Genomic DNA, 22989 nt, shown 5'->3' on the forward strand with positions numbered 1-22989 from the left:
CACAGAAACTTATTTTCTTGTGATATACCGAAATTAGATTTGTGAAATTGCACTTAAGGTGGACGGATATTTAGTATGCTGAATCAAACTATTTTCTTTGCAGCATCATTTTTAGATGTGTTTATATTATACAGAGCTGATTCCTCTTAATATGTAATTTATGCCAATTTTCTTATGACTGTTTAGAAGAAGTGAACAGAATAAATAGTATCATCCTTTAAAATTGAAAGCAAATCCCTTTCCCCCCCACCCTGCAGTATAAGTAACTGTTTGTAGTAAATACTGCATTGTGCTGCTGTTTTTAGGAGCAGTTTAATGGTAAGCCACAGGCTTTGCATATAGAAAGTTCATTTCCCCACTGAAAGAGGACTCTGGCAGTGCTGGAAATATCTCGGTATAAATCCTTGGAAAGTTACTGCCAGTCAGAGTAGATTGTACTCGACAGGCTATTGGTCTGTCTAACCCACTGGACCAATAATCCGACTTGGGATAAGACCACTTCATGTGTATATAAACTTTGACTATACTGGCAAATGTATGTGGCTTTCTTCAGTGGCAATTGACGTAAGTGCAAATGAGCAACTGGAGAGTGCATGTGGCAGTCAGGATGGTATCCTGATACTCTCCCCGCCCACACACACTTTATGGTCCGTATTCTTGATTTGAGGCTATTCATAGAGGTGACTGCAAGGGACCATCAGGATTAACTTTAACTTTACAATTTGATTGCTTTTAATGATAAATTGTGATACCAGTAGTAGCAGCTTGTCTCGTGAAGTTGTGGCTTTGTTCTTGCTTCAAATGCAGTTTTTTATCTGAAAAATTAAAATAATATGACCTAACCATCTTTTTAGTGGCTGTCATGAATGTATTTCAGCATTTGTGTATGTTAACCGAATTAATTCCAACAATTCTTAAGTGTGTGTTCCTTTTTTAGAGATAGCTTTTACTCCAGTGAGGATGGATCTTTCCTCTAGCACGTTCAGATGCTGCCTTTTGACATTAGTGGTGCTTCATATTATTTTTACATGATTACAGCTACTTTGGTAAAGCCGTTTTCAAAGCATATTGAATTCAAACACTTGTAATTGCTAAGGCCAAACAAAATGTTACACAAAAGACCTTCAATCAGATTTCCCAATGTCTTTTCTTTTCCTAAAAGCAGCTGTAGCTGGATTGGATCTAGATCACCCATCCACACTAGATGGAGTGGGGTAGAGTTCTTTTTCTTTTTACCTTTCTCTCCCCCATGCCGATTGTCTGCAACCCCACCCCTTATGCTGCTGATGTGAATTCGGTTCGTCCTGGGTCCACCTTTTTGCCAATCAAACAGACTCAGTGGGAATCAATTAGAGGCATTTTATTGCACTGCAGTTGCAACAGGTAATCAGTGGGCTTTGGCACTACACTGAATACAAATTGGTTATAGGTGCATCTTACATTTATACAGACAATCTGAATGATGCTGACACCCTAGACATAGTATACGTGGCAATAAAATGGTGAACTAAGTATCTAGTATGCATGCGAATGATTCATTGTTCATCTGGTGATTACTCCTTATTGGTTACATCCTGTTTTCTAAACTGTCAGCAAAGAACAGTAAGAATCCTGTGAGAACCAAGTTTCTCTAGTTACAATTTAGTGGAGAGAGATAACGACGTTGATCATGAGAGGCAGTAATGTCCCTGAGCTCAGCTGGGGTTACTTTGAGTTAGAATGTGGTATTCTGGGCAAACATGGAGTTTCTTTGGTTTTCTAAACACATCACTGCTATTAGCTTTGCAAGGGAAAACATGCAGGTAATGATTTTAATTGTTAATTGAGTTAATGTTTTAAATGATTTTTATTGTTAACCGCCCAGAGTTTTGGGCGGTATAGAAATATTTTAAATAAATAACATATAAAATAAATAGTATTATTATTATTTACATTTATATCCTGCTTTTTCTCCAAGGAGCCCAAAGTGGTGTACTACCTACTTGAGTGTCTCCTCACAACAACCCTGTGAAGTAGGTTAGGCTGAGAGAGAAGTGACTGGCCCAGAGTCACCCAGCTAGTATCATGGTTGAATGGGGATTGGAACTCGGGTCTCCCCAGTCCTAGTCCAGCACTCTAACCACTACACCACGCTGGCTCATCCTCTGTGGTTAATGGTAGCTTCTGTGTTGGGGACTCAGTTTTGCATTGAGGAATTGATAGATTTATTCCCTGTCTCCCCAATCCAGATCTCCCAAATTGGGATCAGTGCTGCAATCCCAATCCAAATCTTTCCCCCTCTTGCTGCTTTTAGTAAAGTTAGTTAGTTAGTTTATGGTCATTGACCACAAATAAAGTCAGAAATTACAAAGGCTGCAATAGCAAAAAAACAAATGAACAGACAATATCACAATAGCAGTTAGAGCGATACGAAATGGTCATCGCAGCAGTCTCATGAACAATCTGAGCTCCCCTTTGAATCAGTCAAGGAGCTATGCACCCTAATGTGTATATAACAAAATTTCGCCACAGTATAAGAAATAAAAGAATCATTATCTGCAAGTAAAAATTTCAGTAAAAAATCATCAGGATGTCCAGAGAATCTAGTCAATAAGGGTAGAATCAGACAGTGCCTAAATTCCTGATAGAAACTACAGTACAATAAAATATGAGCAGTAGTTCCGATTTCACCAGAGCTGCAAGGACAAAGCCGAGCCTCCATGGGTAGATGTTGAAACCTCCCAGTAAGCAAAGCTGAGGGGAAAGCATTAATATGGGCTCTCAAGAAGGCCCAGCGGAATTTAGAAAAAGTAATGTCAGATATGGTGCAGGAGAAAAACCCAACCCAATCTTTAATGATCTATAGAATGCAGACAGATAAGCCACCTCATTCTGCAACTCAATATCTTCCAGTTGCTGACGGACCATGTTTAAAGAATCTGGAGCTTATCCAAGGAGAAGGAGTTTATTGACTATCTTCAGACATCAAAACAGTTGAGGCATGACCGATAAAAAAATTTGGGTATAAGACCTACTGGTTAAAGATGAAGTTTCAGCCAATAATAAATGATTAACAGCCAAGCCCTGGCTTCTACCTTTAATAAACCTGGAAAATCACCACATTAGCAGTGCACCTAGGTCCAGAAAAAAGAGCTCTCAGGAAGCCTGACTGAATCCTTTCTAGAGTGACAAAATTGGTATAGGGGCCTAATTGGGCACCATATAAAAGTTGTGTCATAGGTTTGGCTCAATATAGTTTAGTAGCAGCAGGGACATAGCCACTGCCCTGAGTATGGTGGAACCTCAGTATAGCTGCTGCACTTGTTTGTGCCATGTCGGAGAGCAGTCTGACATGTGCAGATTTCCTACCATTGTACTGAAAAACCACTCCAAGATATTTAATACGTTTAACTTGCTCAATTCGATGACCATCTGCAGATCAAGCAAAATTCTTAACTCTGTTGTTAAAACGGACAATTTTAGTTCTGGAGTAATTGATAATCAAATGCTCCTCTTGGCAGTGGAGAGCCAAGGCCCCCAAGGCTCTCTTAAGACTCTCTTCAGCATACAGAAGTATTGGTAACCTTTTGTCAGCTAGTTTTGGAGCATGGATGTCCAAACTCTGTAGCTGTTCAATTAGCGCATTAATATAGATGTTAACTAGAAAAGGTGCCAATATGCAGCTCTGCCTCACCCCTTTTGAAGTTGGAACTGAATTAGATAATTGGCCCTGTGGACTAAATTGGACACGGAGAGTGATATTCTCGTATAGTTTGTAGATTAATAGTAACAGCCGCTTATCGATTGATGAGTTTGAAAGTTTTGACCATAAGAGGCCTCTAGAGATAGAATTGAAGGTGGCTTTAAAGTCGACAAAGGCTACAAAAAGAGATCCTTTGTCAGAACAAACATATTTGTTAATCAAATACTGCAGATTTAGACAATGATCCATAACTGATCTACCATACCTAAAGCCAGCTTGTTCTTTCTCCAGAAAGGCTTCTTCTAACCAATTGCATAGTTTTATACAGAGATGTTTGGCATATAATGTGCTGATTATATTAAAAAGGCTTATTGGCCTATAGTTAGCTGTATCTTCTCTGCTTCCTTTTTTTAAAATGGGAACTACGATAGCGAGACCCTAGTCATGTGGAATTTGGGCCGTCTGATGGATATATGTGAATACAGAGGCCAGAACTGTGGCCCACCAATCACTGTTAAATTTCAGTAGATTGGGAGGGATGAAATCATTGCCAGGGGCCTTCCTACTCTTGAGTTGAAGAATCAGTTGTTTGGTTTCTTGAGACGTTACGGGGGGCACTTTTAGTAAAAGAAAAAAGTATCAGGAGATCTGATTGTGGATCGCTGCCATTATGTGTAGCTTGACATTGCTTCAATTTTGAGATTGCTTCGATTTTAGATTGCAAGCTACTGCTAGAGGTAGAGACCTATTCTTTCTCATTCTGTAAAGCACCATGCACACTAATGGAATAATAATTATAATAAATAATTAATGCACAGACCAGCACCAGCATTTCCCCTTCGCTGGGGTTGCTGCACATGTAAAATCTAGCCCCAGGCCCGGTGGGGTTGCACAAGAGCACAGTTGTGTGCTAACTCGGAGATGCGCATCTGCACTTGTATTTGCATCTGGTGGGCCACTGTGTGAAACAGGATACTGGACTAGATGGGCCTTGTGCCTTGTGCCTGATCCAGCAGGGCTGGTCTTATGTTCTCATGTTGACCCTTTATTTACAGGTATTGGGGAATGTATAGATAAAACATATCTCTTTTTCTTTGCTCTCTTAGTATTTTACCTTAGAAGAGACACTTCAAGTCAGTAGGAATGATTGACATTGAGTTGGAGATTTCAGTATTTTCAGGGGGGGAAAGGGCTATTAAGTTTTATTAGGACAACAAAGATCATACTTACAGTAATTAGAAGCTATTTCTGTCCTGTCCAAAAAAATGCTTGAATGGAAAAGCAGTAACTTACTAGACTCCAGTGGATGCCCCTAACTCAGTCCTTCTCTCCTTAAAATCTTCCCCTCTTTCTGCTCCTCCGTTTCTCCAGGTGGCATACTTGTCACCCGTGTTCCCTCTAAGGTGTGTGTGTGTATTCACACCTTTTTTTGATGTCCGCTCAGTTAATTTTAGATCCTGCTCAGGTTGAATCAGGAAGACCAACTATGAATGCAAGTGCACACACACATTGCCTTGATACTGCTCCACAGAACAAAACTCGTTGTGCATACAGATGAAAAAAACCCCCCAAAAAACCACCAGTGCTTGTCACCTCCTCATAACCAGCTGCTTTAATCCCACTACCCTTTCACTTCACCAGCATATGTTTCTCTGAACTGTGTGAGTCAGAACTACTATATTCTACCTATTAAGTCTTCAGACTTTTCCAAGGATAGTAGTCTCATAGGTTGTTGAGAACATTCTGGGGCCGACAATACTGGGGCAGCTTTTAGGCTACTGTACTGTTGCTGCAGCAGGAGCTCAAGGACAGGCAGCCGGACTCTGCTATAACAGGATAAATATATCCAACTTTGTAATGTAGCAGAAAATGTTCTTGGGAGAGATGCTCTAAGCATGTGTCCTTGGTGTCTTCTCATGCAAACTACATGTGATAGGGCAGCCACGTACATGTGTCTCATTCACATTTGGGGGGTGGGAATCTAGTGTTTACATGAAAAGGAGTGTCCGTGCAGAGGAAGGGAAGCAGAACCTGTGCACTTCAGCTCGTTGACTCCTTCTGCTTTAACCTATATTTACACCTTCAGTCTGTCTCTAACCACAGTGTACTGGGCTGCAGGAAAATGGCTCAGAGTAACCACATGGAGCAAGAAGAGGCTATACTTTTCTCTAATGCAGTCTTTGTTTCAAGTAAAAAGTAACCTCCCCTTCTACTCCTTCTCAATGGGGCAACCAACCATATGTATAAAATACACTTAGCTGTACCATTACATCTTGTCAGACCACCAGGGTGCTAGTTTGGACCTATCCAGTCCTAAGCTGTTTGGGTCCTGTGTACCTAAGACACCTTCCTCATTATGCGATCTGTCTGTCTTCACTATGGAATCTCGAACATTATTCTAGGGCAGTATACAAATGCACTAAATACATAAATATTAGGATATCTGAGATCACCTAATAATAAACTCTCAATCATTTGATCCTGGAGTGCCTTTTGGTAGCATTATAAGATCTTCTTTTGGTGGTTGGGGTTAAAAATTGGTGCAATTACATTTTCATATAGGTTTTATGTGGCTTTATTTTTTATTTTACGGGCTACATTGTATGTTTCTCCATTGCAATCAGTATAGTGTACTGAAGTCGAAATAACGTATTTATATCTAGCATTGTGCTGCATTTGTGGCTAACACTTGGTGGCTTGCCAGACTGTGTAATGTGGAAAAGGTTTGCTTAAAAGTAGCTCTCAGATTCCTCTCTCTTTATATTGGTTGCTGTGCTCTGTAATGGTCTCAACCAATCATCATGATCTTCAAAAGAAAGAAAAAGAACACCATATGAGAATAACTTTTTATCTTTTGGCAAGACTGGTGTTTAAATGGCACAGAGATTATTTTGTGACACAGAGATTATTTGGCTGTTACAGGGTGGATTTGATTTAAATCACGATTTAAATCACTAGCAGGGTGGATAAAAATAAAAAAAATCCGATTTAAATAAAAAAAAATCCGATTTTTTTGATTTAAATCGGATTTTTTTTATTTTTATCCACCCTGCTAGTGATTTAAATCATGATTTAAATCAGTTTGATTTAAATCAAATCCACCCTGCTATGTTAAGAAGGAGGGAGTCCTTCATTTGTTCTACAGTCAAAATGTCTCATCTGTCCCCTTTCTAGTTAGTTAATACATTGCTGACACTGGACTAGTTTGCATGATATTCCTGCAAGTCTTTTCAAATGCATGTAAAAGGAGTATGGCCACCTGGTGTGCACTGTCTCAACATCACTTAATTGCACATGTGGCAGTTTGTCTTAGCTGCCCCCCCCATGTGCAAATAAAATATTACTTTAAGTGTTTCATTGAACAATATAGTGCTGCTTTATTCATATTCTTCAATTAAGTGGCAGGAAGGTAACGTGCTGGATAGGGTGAGAGATGTACACACACCCATACTCCCCCATGTATTTGAGGGGGGCAGAGGATGTCTTATCCAAAGCAGCCCACTATGTTTGCTTTATGTTCATCTTCTTTCACCTTGATAGTGCTGGAGGTTTGTTTTCCAGGGCTTTTGTGTTGTTTGTCTTTCACCTACTTGATTTTCTTGGCCCTATGCTGGTATCAAATAGCTGAACCATCGTCTCTAAGGGAAGCTCAAAAATAATTCCCTGCTGCCTTGATTTAGGAAGACTTGGAAGTATCAAAAAGATACTGTCAAAATGATTTGACAACTTTTGCTTCATTTAACACCAATCATTAATATTCACTGGTGACAGTTCAGAGCAAAAGGAGAAAATTTGCAGAACATTAAGCAAGTTCAGACTTTACATCTTCCTTGGTGTGGATGTTAACACATCCATGTAATGTTAGATGTTATACTGTAATTCGGAAACGGTTCTCTGCTGCACTATTATGCAAAGAATAAATTGTCAGGTTTCATTACTTTATTCTCCATTTGTAAAGTGCTCATTACTATAAATTAAATGTGTTAGATTCATTCATTCATTCAATTTCTATACCATCCTTCCAAAAATGGCTCAGGGTCGTTTACACAGAGAAATAATAAATAAAAGTAAGATGGATCTCTGTCCCCAGAGGGCTCACAATCTAAATCTGTATACAGCAATAGGGAGATTTGTATACAGTAATAGGGAGAATTTAGCTAGTTAACCTGTTGAAAAGGGGGTTGCTTAAAGAGCATTCTGCGGCAAATGCTATTTTTGTTGGAAAGAGGAATCCTGTTAAATTGAGACAATAGAACTTTAAGTTCCTTCATATATTTGCCTTACTCGCTGGATGGATTGTCTTATGGTATTGAAGTTAATCTAACCTGCAAACAGCATAATTATTCCTCTTCATAGTCCTGATGGCATCCAAGTACAATCAATTTTGTATATATTGAATAGAAGTGAATCAGTATTGAAAAATTGTGGTGATTCTTGTAGAAACTGAAAAGGTAAGATCATAAAAGGTAGAATCACAATTTTGTCCTTAACCATGAAAATCTATTTTCTACATACAATTCTACACCCGGTTAACCAAATAAATAATATAAATTTAAAATGTGTTAATTTATTATAAAAATTAACACTCAGCTTTGCTATCGGATAAGACATGATACAACATGTGAAACTAGATATGACATAAATAATGTCAGTGTCTTCATTTTATTGTCAACAAAAACTACCAATGACAAAGGAAAACTGAAAATAGTATATGTTACTGCAGCAAAGTTGACACGGTAGTTTTAGACGATTAATCAATGATGACTATTCTATAACTATTTCTGTGTTAGGTTTATATGTTAGGCCAATAGTTTATAAAACATTAGTAATCTTTGCAGTTGTCCAGGTTGATGGAAAGGGCTACTTCAGATAGGTTTTTAGATCTGCTCTAAGGAATCTTTTATACATTCTAAATGTACTTTTTGTAGAGTTTTTTCTTCTTCAGACACATCCTTTTAGATCTTAACCGCCCTGAGCCATTTTGGAAGGGCGTTATAGAAATTGAATAAATAATAACAGCCCTGCTGGATCGGGCCCAAGGCCCATCTAGTCCAGCATCCTGTTCCACACAGTAGCCCACCAGATGCCACTGGCAGCCTACAGGCAGGAGTTGAGGGCATGCTTTCTCTCCTGCTGTTACTCCCCTGCAACTGGTACTCAGAGGCACCCTGCCTTTGGGGCTGGAGATGGCCTATAGCCCTCCGACTAGTAGCCGTTGATAGACCTCTCCTCCATGAAGTTATCCAAACCCCTCTAAAGCCATCCAGATTGTTGACTGTCACCACATCTTGTGGCAGAGAATTCCACAAGTTCATTATGTGTTGTGTGAAAAAGTACTTCTGTTTGTTGGCCCTAAATTTCCTGGGAATCAATTTCATGGGATCATCCCATGAAAGAAACAGTTTTCCTGTTGCTATGGCAAGCCTATTGAAAAACGTACAAAGGTAACACATTCATCTGGAATTTTTTGCTTTGCATGGATAACTTGTGTGATTTCCTTAATGGCCTTTTCTTTTTTTAATATGGACATCTGGAAATGTGGAATCTCTTGGGAGATCCTGCTGCCTTGTTTATCATTATTGTGCTCTTTGTTAAATGGAGCATTTCCTGAATCTTTCCTGCTGGGAAAATGAAGTAGTTTTAGCATAAGACATAGCAGGATATTTGGACTATCTAAGCAGTCTACTACATTATCTGTAACCATTTAAATGCTTTTTGTGCACTCTAGAATTCTCTAGAGGAATGGAGGCTACAGATTTACAGCATACCAGCAGATAGGATGCATGCTTTCAAAAGCAAGTGTTTGCTTCATGAGTGAAACAAGAATTGCATTTCAGTATATGTGTTCAGAAATGGATGAGTAGGAATGGAAAGTGTATACATAACAAGGATTTGTGTAAGGATATCTGCAATAGTAATCTTGAAAAGGACATTCAGCAAGAAATGAGAGGACTGAGGAAAACAATTTAGGGGCAATTTCTTATTTTTGTTATATGAAATATAGTTTTAAAATATTTAAGTACAATTTTTACACTAATGGTATTGATGTGGACATAAAATGTTTAACTTTGTATGGAATAACTTGGGCCCATTTAAGAGAGCAACCTCTTCTTCATGAACCCTGCTACCTATTAAGATGATTGGGGGAGGTCTGGTTGTGGTTGCTACCAATTTGCTTGGTGGCCACCCCAAACTAGGCCTTCTCTAGATGCTGGAACACACTCCCAAATGAAATCAGAATCCCCCCCATATCTCGTTGCTTTTAAACAACTTTTGAAAACACGCCTGTTTGATCAGGCTTTTAGTTTATGATGTTTTCAGGTTTTCTTTATGGTAATTTGAATCTGTTTATAGGATGTTTAGGTTTTTATTGGATTGTAAATCGCCCTGAGATTTTATATAGGGTGGTATATAAATGCGATATCTTAGATAGAGCACATAAATTTCCATTGATTTTTCAGGACTTGAGAATATGGGGAGGAGGACATTTCAATGGGAAATATTAAAAACCAATGAAGTGTAGCTATTGAGTTTGGTTGGATTATTTCCATTGTTTATCAATTTTGAAAAAATCAGGATTAACTCAATGCCTATTAATTGTTTTAATATAGTTTGATAAATGTTTTCAATCAGTGCAGGAACAGTTATTCAACACCTCATTGGTAATGTGGACCACCTTGGACAAGTTTTAAGTGCCAAGAACAGATCAGACCTGAAACCTTGAAGTCCATCAAGCCATTTGTAGACTTGGTTCAGAGAAACAGAATAAAATGCACTGTACAGTCTTGAATTGTGTGTCACAATTCAGTTGTTGCGATTGGTGTTGTCATTGGAGTTGAGCAGGTTGTATCAGATGGTCATGTGAAGTAGGGCTAAGATTCTGTCGTCTGAACAGTCTAGGTGCCAGTGGGTAGCAAGATGGAGCCAAAATAGTTCACTACAATTATTACCACTGTCACCTGCACAAATGTCCATGGAACCCTTTCCAAGAATTCCCTCAGGGCCACTTTTGGATGGGCAGCTCATATAGGCAAACTCAGAGCAGTGTATAAAAAGGTATGCGTTCCACTCTCAACTAGCTTCATATTTTATGCGTTCATATTTACTCTAGATCAGGTTGGGGAAGAAAACCATCTAAGAGTAGCTTAGAAAATCTTGTTTTAAAAACATGGGAGTGGAAGCAAAGTAAGGTTTTTGCTTTCTGTTGGTGCATTTCAGATGCAATGTTCAAAAGGCTTGTGTGTGATGGGTGGTGGGAAGTTATACATTGGATGCACCCCTCACATTTCTTGGTTGATAATTCCTTAAACATCCAAAGCTACTCCCAAGTCCACAACTACACAATTGATGTTCATCCATTTTCTTTCTCTGAGTCCTCCACTCAGCTGACACAGATGGTTGACAACTTGATTAAGAGGCCTTACCATACAGCTAAACAAGGTCTGTAGCTGAACATTTGGCCAGTTGTGTAACTACAACTGGTGATGTTACCTACAACATAACAGGAAGGGATATATTAACTGCCTAGAGACTTTGGTAGTGGGCGATATATAAATGTGTTAGATAGATAATGAAACTACAACCTTGCACATATAAATTGCAGACTCTTGATGCCATAAAGTGGGAGTAAAACACAAAACCCTGGAAACTGCTAGGGATTGACATTTGCACTAGGAATGAAATGCTTTTTCCTTGAAAACATGGTGCTGGCTCCTAATAAGTCAAAATAATTGTACAGCCCTAATCCTGACTTGATTTCTATGTTTTGTTTTGTTTTTGTTCCCTTGCTCCGGAACATCTATATATATATTTCTCCTGGGTGTGCCCAGGAAAAATGCGTCCCGGCAGCCCAGCTGATTGGCTGAGCTGCGGGGGCGCCTGATTGGTCCTGGCGCACACCCAGGAGAATTATGCGAGGCGGCGGAGGCCATGGCCGGGGAGCCAGGCGGGCCCAGCCGCAGAGGCGAGGCGGCGGCGCTCTGGGGCCGGCGCCGGCGGCGCTCTGGGGCCGGCGCCGGCGGCCGCACTCTGGGGCCAGCCGCCAGAGAGAAGAGTGCAACAGGAGCCGGTTGGGCCGGCAGGTGGAGCGCCGCCACCACCGCAAGGAGGAAAAGGGGTGTGTGGAGGGAGGAGGCAGCGGCGGCATGGGGGGGCGAGGCGGAGGGAGCCGCCGATGGCGGCGGCACGGCTGGCTCTGCCCCCAGTCCCCGAGACGGCAGGGAAAGGCTGTGCCATGCTAGAGGCGCAGATGTTCTGCGCCCGGGCCCACTAGTATACTTTAATTCAAAGCAAAGCTGCTATATCAAGATGCATGCATAATGAACCTAAGCAACTGTGTAATCTTGTTGTTGTATCCCTTATCCCTCACTTGTTCCATTTTATTCTATAGTTCCTTGATTTCATGTTTAAAATAGACTGAAAGCTCCTTTGGACTGAATTTGCTTCTTAATTGTTCAGTGGAATGCCCAGCATACTTCAGGCAATTCATAAATAATAAACAAAAATCTATTCTTAAAATTTGACCTTCCTGATGTGTGAGATGAGCCACTTCGGCACACTATGTTAATGTTACCATGTCTATACATGTTACTTCAAATTTAGAGTATTATCTTAATCACCCACATTTATCATGTTTGCAGTGCCAGTCGCAGTATTGCAAGTTGTAGTCGTCATATACAGGCAGACATTTAATATAAAATATTTTAAACACTTGATCAAATATTTAATATAAAACCGTGAACTACTCATGGTAGTCTAGTTAGTATAATTATGAAGTCAGTGTTGAAAATTTCTATATCTATATAGGACCCTCTAGAATTGCCAAATCAAGAACGTACAAAGCAACATAATTTTATTTCCCCTCTGAGAAAGTGTGGAGGGTGAGGAATGAAATGGTTAAGGGGATGGGGGAAGGAAGAATATGGGTGTTTCCAAACTGTGGTCACTAGTCAAGATCTGTAATAGGATTATATGCCAGAGCCAGAAGCCTCCATACCAAGATGGGTGAGCTGCAGTGCTTGGTTAGCAGTAAAAACATATAGTGGGCATAACATGGTAGAACAGTGAGAACCTATGGGGCACTGTTATTCCTGGATATAAACTCTATAGAAAGGGCAGGGAGGGGTGAATTGGGAGTGGAGAAGACTGTATGATAAAGAAGGGATAGAATCTCCACAAGCTAGAAAACTTAAGAAGATTGGAATCCTCCACAGAAACTCTGGCTGACAATACAAGGCTTGAAAGGAAATGTGCTACCAGGGATGTGCTATCGCCCTCTGGATCAAAACACTAACAGTGACTGGGAGTTGCAGAAGGAAATCAGGGAGGTGTCAGAGACAGAGCTGTAATAATGGCTGACTTCAATTTCCCACACATAGACTGGGTAAATTCACATTCAGGTAATGACAGAGAGGCCAGATTTCTAGATATGCTGAATGACTGTGCCCTAGAACACTGGTTGGTCATGGAACCAACCAGAGAAAGCAACCTTGGACATAAACCTGAGTGGTGCCCAGAACCTGGTGCAAGGCGTTAGTGCCATGGAACCTTTAGGGAACAGTGACCATAGTGTGATCAAATTCAGCATGCATGCAAAGAGAGAAGGGGGGAAAGATTTCCTTCTGAAATTGGAAGGCCTGCCCAAATGAAGAGAACCGAACTCTGGCAAAAGAAATACAAGGATACAATAAGGGAGACAAAATGAAAGCTTGAGGAACAGAAACTCCCTTAAATACATCAGAAGCTGGAAACCTGCTAGGGAGGTGGTTGGTCCGTTAGATGATGAGGGAGTGAAAGGGATTATTAAGGAGAATATGGAGATTGCAGAAAAGCTAAACAAGTTGTTAGCATCTGTCTTCACCACAGAGGATACTGAGCTTATAACTGTGCCTGAACCGAGCTTCTCAGGGACAGAGGCTAAAGAACTGAGACAGACAGAGGTGATGAGAGAAGACATTCTAAACAGTCTGGAAAAATTAAAAATTAAATCACCATTTAATTAAATCTTGGATGGCATCCACCCAAGAGTCCTTAAATAACTCAAATGTAAAATTGCTGAGCTACTTCCAAAAATATATAATGTATCCCTACAATCAGGCTCTGTACTGGAGGACTGGAAAGTAGCCAATGTAATACTGATTTTCAACAAGGAATTCGGGGAGATCTGGGTAACTACAGGCCAGTCAGTTTAATGTCTATTGCAGGCAAATTGATGGAAAGCAAGCTCAAGGATAAAATTGTTAAGCATATAGAAGAACAGGCCCTGATGAAGGAGAACCAGCATGGCTTCTGCAAAGGGAAATCTTGCCTCACCAACCTTTTGGAGTTGTTTGAGAGTGTCAACAGGCATGTGGATAAAGGTGATCTGGTTGATACCTAGACTTTCAAAAAGCTTTCAGCAAAGTTCCTCATCAAAGACTCTTGAGTAAATGTAACAATCATGGGATAAGGGGACAATTACAAGTGTGAATTGGTAACTGGTTGAAGGACAGGAAACAGAGGGTAGGTATAAATGGACAGTTATCTAACGTAAGAAGTGGGGTTCCCCAGGGATCTGTACTCGTACCAGTACTTTTTAATTTATTCATAAATGATCTAGAAGTTGGGTAAGCATCAAGGTACCCAAATTTGCAGATGAAATCAAACTATTTAGGGTAGTTAAATCCAAAAGAGATTGCAAGGAGCTCCAAAAGGATCTCTCCAAACTGGGGAAATGGGCAACAAAATGGTAATTGAGGTTCAGTGTTGGCAAGTGTATAGTGATGCATATTAGGGCAACCCCCCACCCCTAACTTCACATATACATTGATGGAGTCTGAGCTGTTGGTGACTGGACCAGGAGAGGGATTTTGGAGTCATGGTGGATAACTCGTTGAAAGTGTTGACTCAAAAGTCAGTGTTGACTTTTTCAGCTGTGAAAAAAGCCAATTAGGAGAAGTAGGAGGTCATGGCTTACATTATCACAACAGCTCGCTGCCATTCCAGACATTATCACAACTGCGTGTTGGGAGGGCCTTCTGCTGCTGCAAGTGCAGCAGTTTCACCTCTGGGGGCCTTCCCCAGCGGTGACAAGAGGAAACTTCCTGAGGGAACCTAACATGGTCACTGACTCAACCTACGCCAGCCTGACCGGCTGGGGGGCACATTGCAAGGAGCTTCAGTGCAGGACCTCTGGTCCCCTCAGGAGGCCCTACACAACATCAATTGGCTAGAACTAAGAGTCATCAGGTTGGCTCTAGCCCATTTCTCAGTCCGCTTACAGGGGCGGCATGTATTGGTGAGTACCAACTACGTGATAGCCAGGGCCCATGCGTATCCAAGGGTGGAACAGATCCATCCTGATGAAGGCAACCAATGCCCCCTTTTTCCAGTGGGCAGAAGGTCACCTAGCCTGATCGGGGCAGCGCATCCAATGTCCAGGCTGACTGACAGATAGTGGACCAGTCGGAGTGGGCTCTCCATCCCGAGGTGTGCGTTCACATACAGCAATGCCTGGGGATCCCCAGGTGGATCCATTGCGACCCTGTTTGTGATCCTTTCTGTCCCACCAACAGCGGGTGTAATGGTTAGAGTGCTGGACTAGGGCTAGGACCGGGGAGACCCGAGTTCGAATTCCCATTCAGCTATGATACTTGCTGGACAACTCTGGGCCAGTCACTCTCTCACAGGCTGGCTGTGAGGATAAACTTTGGTATGTAGTGCACCTCTCGAAAGTGTTGACTCAAAAGTCAGTGTTGACTTTTTCAGCTGTGAAAAAAGCCAATTTCATGCTTGGAATCATTAGGAAGGGGATTGGAAATAAAACTGCTTATATCATAATGCCCTTAAAAATATGGTGTGGCTACATTTGTAGTATTGCATACAGTTCTGGTCAGCATACTTCAGAAATGACATTATAGAACCAGAGAAGGAGCAAAAGAGGCAACCAAAATGATAAGGGGCCTAGAGCACCTTCCTTATGAAGCAAGGCTACAACACCTGGGGCTTTATAGTTCAGGAAAAAGATTGAGCAGAGACATGATAGATGTCTATAAAACCATGCATGGTGTGGAGTAAGCTGATAGAGAGAAAATTTTCTCCCTCTTGCATAACACTAGAACCAGGGGCTATCCCATGGAACTGATTGCCAAGAAATTTAGGATGAAAAAAGGAAGTATGGAGTTTGCATAATTAACCTGTGGAATTCTCTGCAACAAGATGTGGTGACAGCCAAGAGCTTGGATGGCTTTAAGAGGGATTTAGATAAATTCATGGTCTATCAATGGCTACTAATCTGAGGACTATAAGCCACCTCTAGCCTCGGAGGCAAGATGCCTCTAAATACCAGTTGCAGGGAGTAAAAGTAAGAGAGGGCATGCCCTCAGCTCTTGCCTGTGGACTTCCCAAAGGCATCTGGTGGGCCACTTTGTGAAACAGGATGCTGGACTTGATAGGCCTTGGGCGTAATGTTCCCTCTAATTTTTTTCATCTGTGCATGGAGTGAGTTTTGTTCTCACTCAATACCAAAGTAGTTTGTGTGCACTTGATTCAGTTTGAGCGGGATCTAAAATTAACTGAGCAGACATCAAAAAACTAGTGTGGGCACACACATGCTCACGCCTTAGAGGGAACACTGCTTGGGCATGATCCAGCAGGCTGTTCTTATGTTCTGATGATTTATTTTAAGATCAGCCCAGTATGAGCCAATTTTTCTCATATATGCAGTGCTCTTTTCATGCCACTTCCTTGTTATCTGCTGGGTGAGATAACTAAGAGAAATCCTCTTTTTAAAAACATTAACTTTACATTTTCAGCCTCTAACATCAGGCGTAGGACGCTAAGGAAGTTCACTCTTGTTCCAAAGTTTACAAATCTAAATGGATTTGCTTTGGTAAAAGTGTAATATTGCATGTAAAATAATTGAATACAGTGTTATTTGAAATAAGAGAAATAGGTAATAATGGAATGCGTTTAAGCTTTCTATCTGCTCTCACTTGAAAGCATTGGGGAGCTTGATAAACTACATTTGATAGGATTGCTTTTGGCTTTCACAGCTAATGTTACAAATAATATATTCTGTACTTAGTGAGAAATTACTATGTGGTACTATGAAAATGGAGAAGGGGAGAGGGTCATCCATAATACCTTTCCTGAGGTGAGATAAAGCTTGGGGAACGCCTAATGTGTGAAAAAGCCTTCTCAAGGATTTGCTAAACACTAATGCTGTAATGTGTTAGTCATCCATTATCTGTTTCTATTTTTACAGGTTCTGAATGATGAGCGACATAGGTTTCTGTGCTGCCACTTGGAGCCTCTTTCACTGTGGAATGGATTGATAAAAGTAGCCTGGAGACTTGGCAGTAGCCTGCAGAAAAACACAAGGGCTGTGGCTTCTGGCCCTGCTCTTTCACTGGACATTGCAGTGCATCCCATCTGCGAAGGAAAGACTTTCTTCACACCCTCCTTCTACTTTCTGCTGCTTTTAATGAAGACGCCATAGATATCAGCCTACCGTTCTGATTTAGAGCACATCACCTTCCAAGACAGATGGTCTGTCAAAAACTGTAGGATGCCTGCAGAGAACATCATAATGAAGTAGCAAATTGATAGTGCTGCTGCTGCCTAATTGTCAGGATCATAGCAGACAGAGCTGCACTGCCCTTTCCCTGCTTCCTTAATCGGGTCAGAAACAGCAGGGTGGACATGGCTGGCCTCGTTAACAACCTGCTAATATTGTTCCTTATTTTTCAAAACAGCTGTTTGGCTTTCAGAAGCCCCCTTTCTGTCTTTAAGAGGTGGGTTATGTAGGAGAAATTCTGTTGTGTTTATTGGTGCAGACTGCTTAGTGTTGCAATTTGTTTTCATGATCATGTTCCAGACTTAAAAGGAAACGTAGCAACGCAAACGAAAGCCTTTTTGATGTAGTTGACTTCTTTTGAGTTGAGATACGCAGATTTCTGCTTGAAATTCTGCCTGCGGTTGCTAATAACTGCTCACTGAAATGTTCACTGTTCTACAAGTAGTGAAGCATAATTTGCTTATACTGTTGAAGTTTTTATGCCAAGCCCAGGTGTAATTTAGAAACTCCCTAATAAGTGACTTTCATATATATAACCCTTTCCCTAAGTCCTCTCCGCTTCCTGGTCTGAAATATCCTTTTCAAGAGCATTAACTCCCCTTTCAATTGTTTGATTAGCCTTTGCAAGATATTGGTTTGCATTTTTAGTTTGTCTTCTTTAGGGAAAATCATCTGTATTTGCTCAGAAGAAAATATGGTTGTATGTATAGCATAGTCCCAGTAATTACCACATCAAATATTTATCTACAGATATATGTTAGTATTCATATTGCATCAAATGCTTCTCTCATATCTTGCTGCTTAGAAGATAGCAGACATCTGTCTTGCTTTCATTTTACATATAATACTCTCTGGATTCTCTTTCTATACAAAAACTATGTATAAAATTTATTGTGATTACTTTGGTATGAAAGATACGAGGAGTGTGTTTGATTAGGTGGAAGTTAACATTTAAAAAGTGAAATTCAAGATGTTTCAAACTTGTTCAAACTGTACAGTCTCTATGCATTGGGAATTCTGTTATATGTCTGCATATTCTTAATATGTCTGCATATTAATCCTTATCTATAAAACGCTTGGCGTCCGTCCGTGGACGGACACCAAGCGTGTGTCCGTGCCTCCCTGGCCTCTTCTGGGCATGCGCGAAGCGCATGGCCAGAAGAGGCCAGGGAGCCAGGACCGCCAGCACCCGGCGGCCATCTTGGGCGGCCAGAAGCGGCCGCCCTGAAGAAGCCGGGTAAGCGGCGGCGGGGGACACTGGCCAAGGCGGCGGCAAAGCCGCCGCCTCGGCCAGAGGAGACGGCGCGGCCAGGGAGGCGGCAGAGCCATGGCCGAGGCCTGGCCGTGCTGCCGCTTACCCGGCTTCTTCGGGGCGGCCGCTTCTGGCCGCCCAGGATGGCCGCCGGATGAGGCGGCGGAGAAGAATGCGGCGGTGGGCCCGGGCAGCGGTGGACCAGGCCGGAGCCGCGGGCGGCAGTGAGTGGCGGACCCGGCCAGAGCCGTGGGCGGGAGGGGTAATGGCAGCGGTGGTCTGGAGCGCAGAGCTCCCCTAGCGCCCGTTATCCAACGGGCTACAAAACCACTAGTTCTTTAATATGTCTGCATATTAAAGGATCTGCACATCTGTTAATGCATTCGAAGAAGCATATGTCGCAGCCAGCTGATGGAACCATGCAGTGGTTCTCCATGAAATGAATTCTTGGTACTGTAGTCACTACGTGAGGAGATTGATATGGACCCTCTTCTTGTGAATTAGAATCACTGTTATGTATGTCTGGCCACCTGGAACCTTTCAAATGCAACTTTTGAGCTTTGCTTGGGGGCAAAAAAATAGGCCAGTATCCAGACTAACCTCCTGTGGGCGTGCCAGTTTTCCCATTGTGCAAAGGAGGAGACACCATTTTTGGTGATTTACCCTTCTATATCGGGCAGCAGCTATATAGGAAGGTGCTGAAAGGCATCATCTTATATTGCATGGAAAATAGCAATGGTAAACTCCTCCTGTATTCTACTAAAAAACCACACGGCTCTGTGGTCTCCAGGAGTTGACACCGGCACTCGGCACAACCTTTCCTTTCCTACACCCTTCCCTCTGCAGCCTACTGTGCCTCCTGAAACTAGGATGTCTCTGAGGAGAACTCTCGGGGACATAGTTTCAGTAAGCTACAGATGCAACAGGGGAGTGCCGAAAATCACCACTCCCTCCTCACATAATGGAAAAACCTGGTGCATCTGTGGAAGGCTAGTCCTGGATGTCAATCACCATAAATCAACATATCCTTGATGATAACTTGGTTGATTGATTGACTAAAACTTATGAAACTCCTTTCATCAATAGAGCTTTCCTCTTATGTGATAGATATGCCTTCTCCCTCGAAGTAGGAGGTCACGGCTTACATAGGGTTAACTACCACTCCTTTGCTCCCAATAGACAGGAAGTCTCAGGTCTTTCAGGTGTCGTAGGTCCGTCCCCTTTCCCAGCATGCCCAGGTGTGCTCCCCCAGTTCCTTCCTGTCTATGCTCCTGATCAGACACACCTGGGCTCCTGCCCATTTCTATCTAGATACATCCGTCTTCTGGTGAGCTGTTTTTCTCCTTTCTGCTTCTTGGGATGGATCCTTCACAGGCTGGGGACACCCTAGCTGGCTCCTTATCAGAGAGCACAGGGGGGAAGAGAGAAGTAAGGCGGCTAGTAAAAAGGCCACTAAACGGCACTGCCATCTTTCCCCTGACCCACATGGCATGGGAAAGAGAAAGAAACCCCCTCAACCTAAGGGAGACAAGGGAAAGCAAGGCTTGATCCCTGCTCCAAGGCAAAGCGAACGGATCCTTATCCAGGCTGTCTGCAGCGAGTCGCTGCAGCAGCCCGGGAGTATGGGGATGCATGTGGCCGGTGGCAGACATCGGGAAGCGGAGCTCCGATCCTCCTGGCCCCCCCGATTCCACCCATCCTGGAACTTCGGGCACACGTGGCTGGCGGGTCGCATGGGGGAAGCGGGGACTTAACTACCCAGCTTCCCCCAGTCTTGTCCCTCGGCGCGACCGCAATGGACCACGTGGAGGCGGAGGCGGTTATCTTCGCCGCCCCAGGACCGCACCATCCAGACGGTCTCTCGGCCGGCGGGAGCGCCAGTGAGGGCAACCCTGGCCCCATGGTCCCAGCCCCGACCGCTGCAACAAGAGCGACCGGTGCTCGGTATCCCGGTCCGCCAATAGTTGCCGCGGCAGCATGCTCCTCCCCGGCCGGCTCTTCCCCGGCGACTGGGGTGCCGATCAGCTGTGTGGCGGAGAGCAACGGCCCAGAAGCGGGCTCTGCACGCGCCGCGCCACCCCTTTCCCCTTCGACAGCGGACACCGGGCTAGACACAGAAGGGGCAGTGTTTCACCCCACCCCGTCCGGTGGCCCTATGGGCACCTCATGGCAGGCAGCTGCGGGTCCAGCAAACCCGCCCCCTCGCCCAACAAGCGTGATTGTGCCGATTCCTCCACCGTCCCAAGCAACTCAGCGCGAGGGGCAGGCATCCACCCAGCTATCGCTGGCTGTGATGCAAGCAATGGGACCGGCACCATTGGGAGTGGACCCAAGTGCCATCAGGGGGCTGGGCGAAGCCTTGGAGCCTCTCACCCGCAGTAACCCCGCACTGGCGCATACCAGCTGGGCGAAGCCGCGGTGCCCCTCACCCACACCATTATGGTCCAAGCGCCTGGCAGACTGGGCGAAGCCTCTGGGCCGCTCACCCTCAACTTGGGAGGCCTGGCACAAGGCAGACCCCACAAGGAAACAAGGCAAGAGTTGGCATGCCGCCTGCTCAATGACCGCCTGGACTCACTGCTGTGTTCGGCGACCGTGGAGAGGAAGGCCAGACTGCGCCTGCAAACGGAGGCATTAGAGGCCTCAGAGGGGCAAGTACGGGACAGCACCCCGGATCGTCATCAGGTGAGTGGCATGCGTGGGGACCCTGACTTACGGCAGGATATGTCCCTCTGGGTGCGGGACATGATGGCCAGAGAGCTGAGGGCGAGCGCCAGGGGCCTCTCACGCTCTGTAAAAGAGATGGTGGCCCTGGAAATGAGGAAGTTCACAGGGACAGTCCCAAACTTGTCGCCTCAGCCCTTGACTAGGCGCTCACGCGCCAATTCTTCCTCTTCATCCTCCGATAGCAGCCTCGAAAGGGCAGCCCCTACCAGGGCCCGGTCCAGGAGGAGGCGCCGCCAGTCTTCAGTTGGCGCAGTTGCGGACATCCAAGGTGCCAGCCTTCCCAGTAGCAGTAGTGGGAGAGGAGTGGGGATTCCCACATCGACTCATGGTAGGCCAATTGGAAGCACCCCTATAAGGGTCACTCCAGATCGGGGTTCCAACCCCAATGAGCATGCGGGGGATGCCTTTATCAGATAAGGAGGAGGGGGAGCTCTCTGAAGAGGAGGTTCCCCAGAGGCCCAGCCCCATTCTGAGGCTTTTCTCCCAGGAGGCTTATGAGGTTCTCCTTTCCAAGGCCATGAGGGTCATTAATGCAGCGGCCTCCCCGCCTGAAACACAGGAGGCTTCTGGGCAGCTTTCACAGGAGGTCTTTCCGACCTCCACTGGTCAGCATCGGCCGGTGGTACCCTTCCTGGCCCTTTTCCGCAACACTATGATGACCGAATGGGAAAACCCTGCCTCCACTAAACATTCAGGCTCCTTCCCTAGGAGGTTCTATATGCTGCCTGAGGAGACGATGGCGGAGATCTCTGTACCAAAAGTGGATATACCGGTGGTGGCCCTGGTCTCTGGGGCCATTATGAACAAGGAGGGGGATGAACAACTCAAAGGACCAGAGGACAGGAAAGCGGATGCTCTCCTGCGCAAGGCTCATGAGGCATCAGCCACCGCCATTCGGGCCTCTGCCTCGACATCCATAATGGCCCGGGCCTCGGTGTTGTGGGTTAAGGACCTTCTCACCAAGATCGAACCCGGTCAGACAGCACTTCGGCTAGTTCTGAACAAGCTGGCAGTGGCCGCCGCCTTCATGGCGGATGCGAGCCTGGATTCCATTCAGTCGTCTTCCAGAGCTATGGCAGCCAATGTGGTCCTGTGCAGGTCGCTTTGGCTGAAGAATTGGTGAGTGGACGACAAGTCCAAAGCCAATTTGGCCTCCACCCCCTTCAAGGGTGGTAGCCTATTTGGGGAAGCTCTGGATGAGGTGTTAGTGGAGACACAGGATAAGAAAAGGGCCATGCCTGCAGGTCGCAGGGATGGCCGTAGCCGCTTCCGCAATAACCGACAGCCTTTTCGTTCCTCTAAGCAGGCCTTTCGTTTCCGAGACCAACGCTCCAGCAGATTACAGGGACGACCTCAGTGGGGAAACACCAACCGCCGGAACCAAAGGAACAAACCAGGTTTCCGCCATTAAACGGCCCTCCAGCCCGGGGGGGGCGACAGAACCGAAAACAAAATTGACTATCTGCCGGTAGGGGCCAGGCTGCAGCACTTCGCCCCCAGGTGGGCGAGGGCAACACAAGACAAATGGGTTCTAGACACACTCGGGTCAGGCTACTGCCTGGAGTTTACTACACTGCCACGCGATCAAGTCGTCATCTCTCCAAAGTCCAAAGACCAAAACAAGAACCTTCGGATGGAACAGGCTATCCATCTGCTCCACATCCAGGCGATAGAGCCAGTGGCATTGACCGATTTTTGTCATGGCGTCTACTCCGTTTTGTTCTTGGTACCCAAGAGAGATGGTTCGTGGCGCGCGGTCTTAAATCTCAGGCA

The 22989-nt window shown here is 44.2% G+C and overlaps 1 protein-coding gene across 7 annotated transcripts in view; it reads left to right on the top strand.

Moving 5' to 3' along the window:
• Window positions 1-22989, top strand: part of PAM (peptidylglycine alpha-amidating monooxygenase) — a 247407-nt gene that overhangs the window by 68415 nt on the left and 156003 nt on the right. For all 7 annotated transcript variants that reach the window (XM_053291370.1, XM_053291368.1, XM_053291367.1 and 4 more), the window contains exon 2: window positions 16926-17454. In XM_053291370.1, coding sequence (XP_053147345.1) covers window positions 17363-17454 — 92 coding nt within the window. In that variant the 5' untranslated portion in view covers window positions 16926-17362. The remainder of the gene's footprint in view (window positions 1-16925; window positions 17455-22989) is intronic.

Source organism: Hemicordylus capensis, chromosome 2 (genome assembly GCF_027244095.1).
Source record: "Hemicordylus capensis ecotype Gifberg chromosome 2, rHemCap1.1.pri, whole genome shotgun sequence".
In the NCBI taxonomy this organism is placed as follows: domain Eukaryota; kingdom Metazoa; phylum Chordata; class Lepidosauria; order Squamata; family Cordylidae; genus Hemicordylus; species Hemicordylus capensis.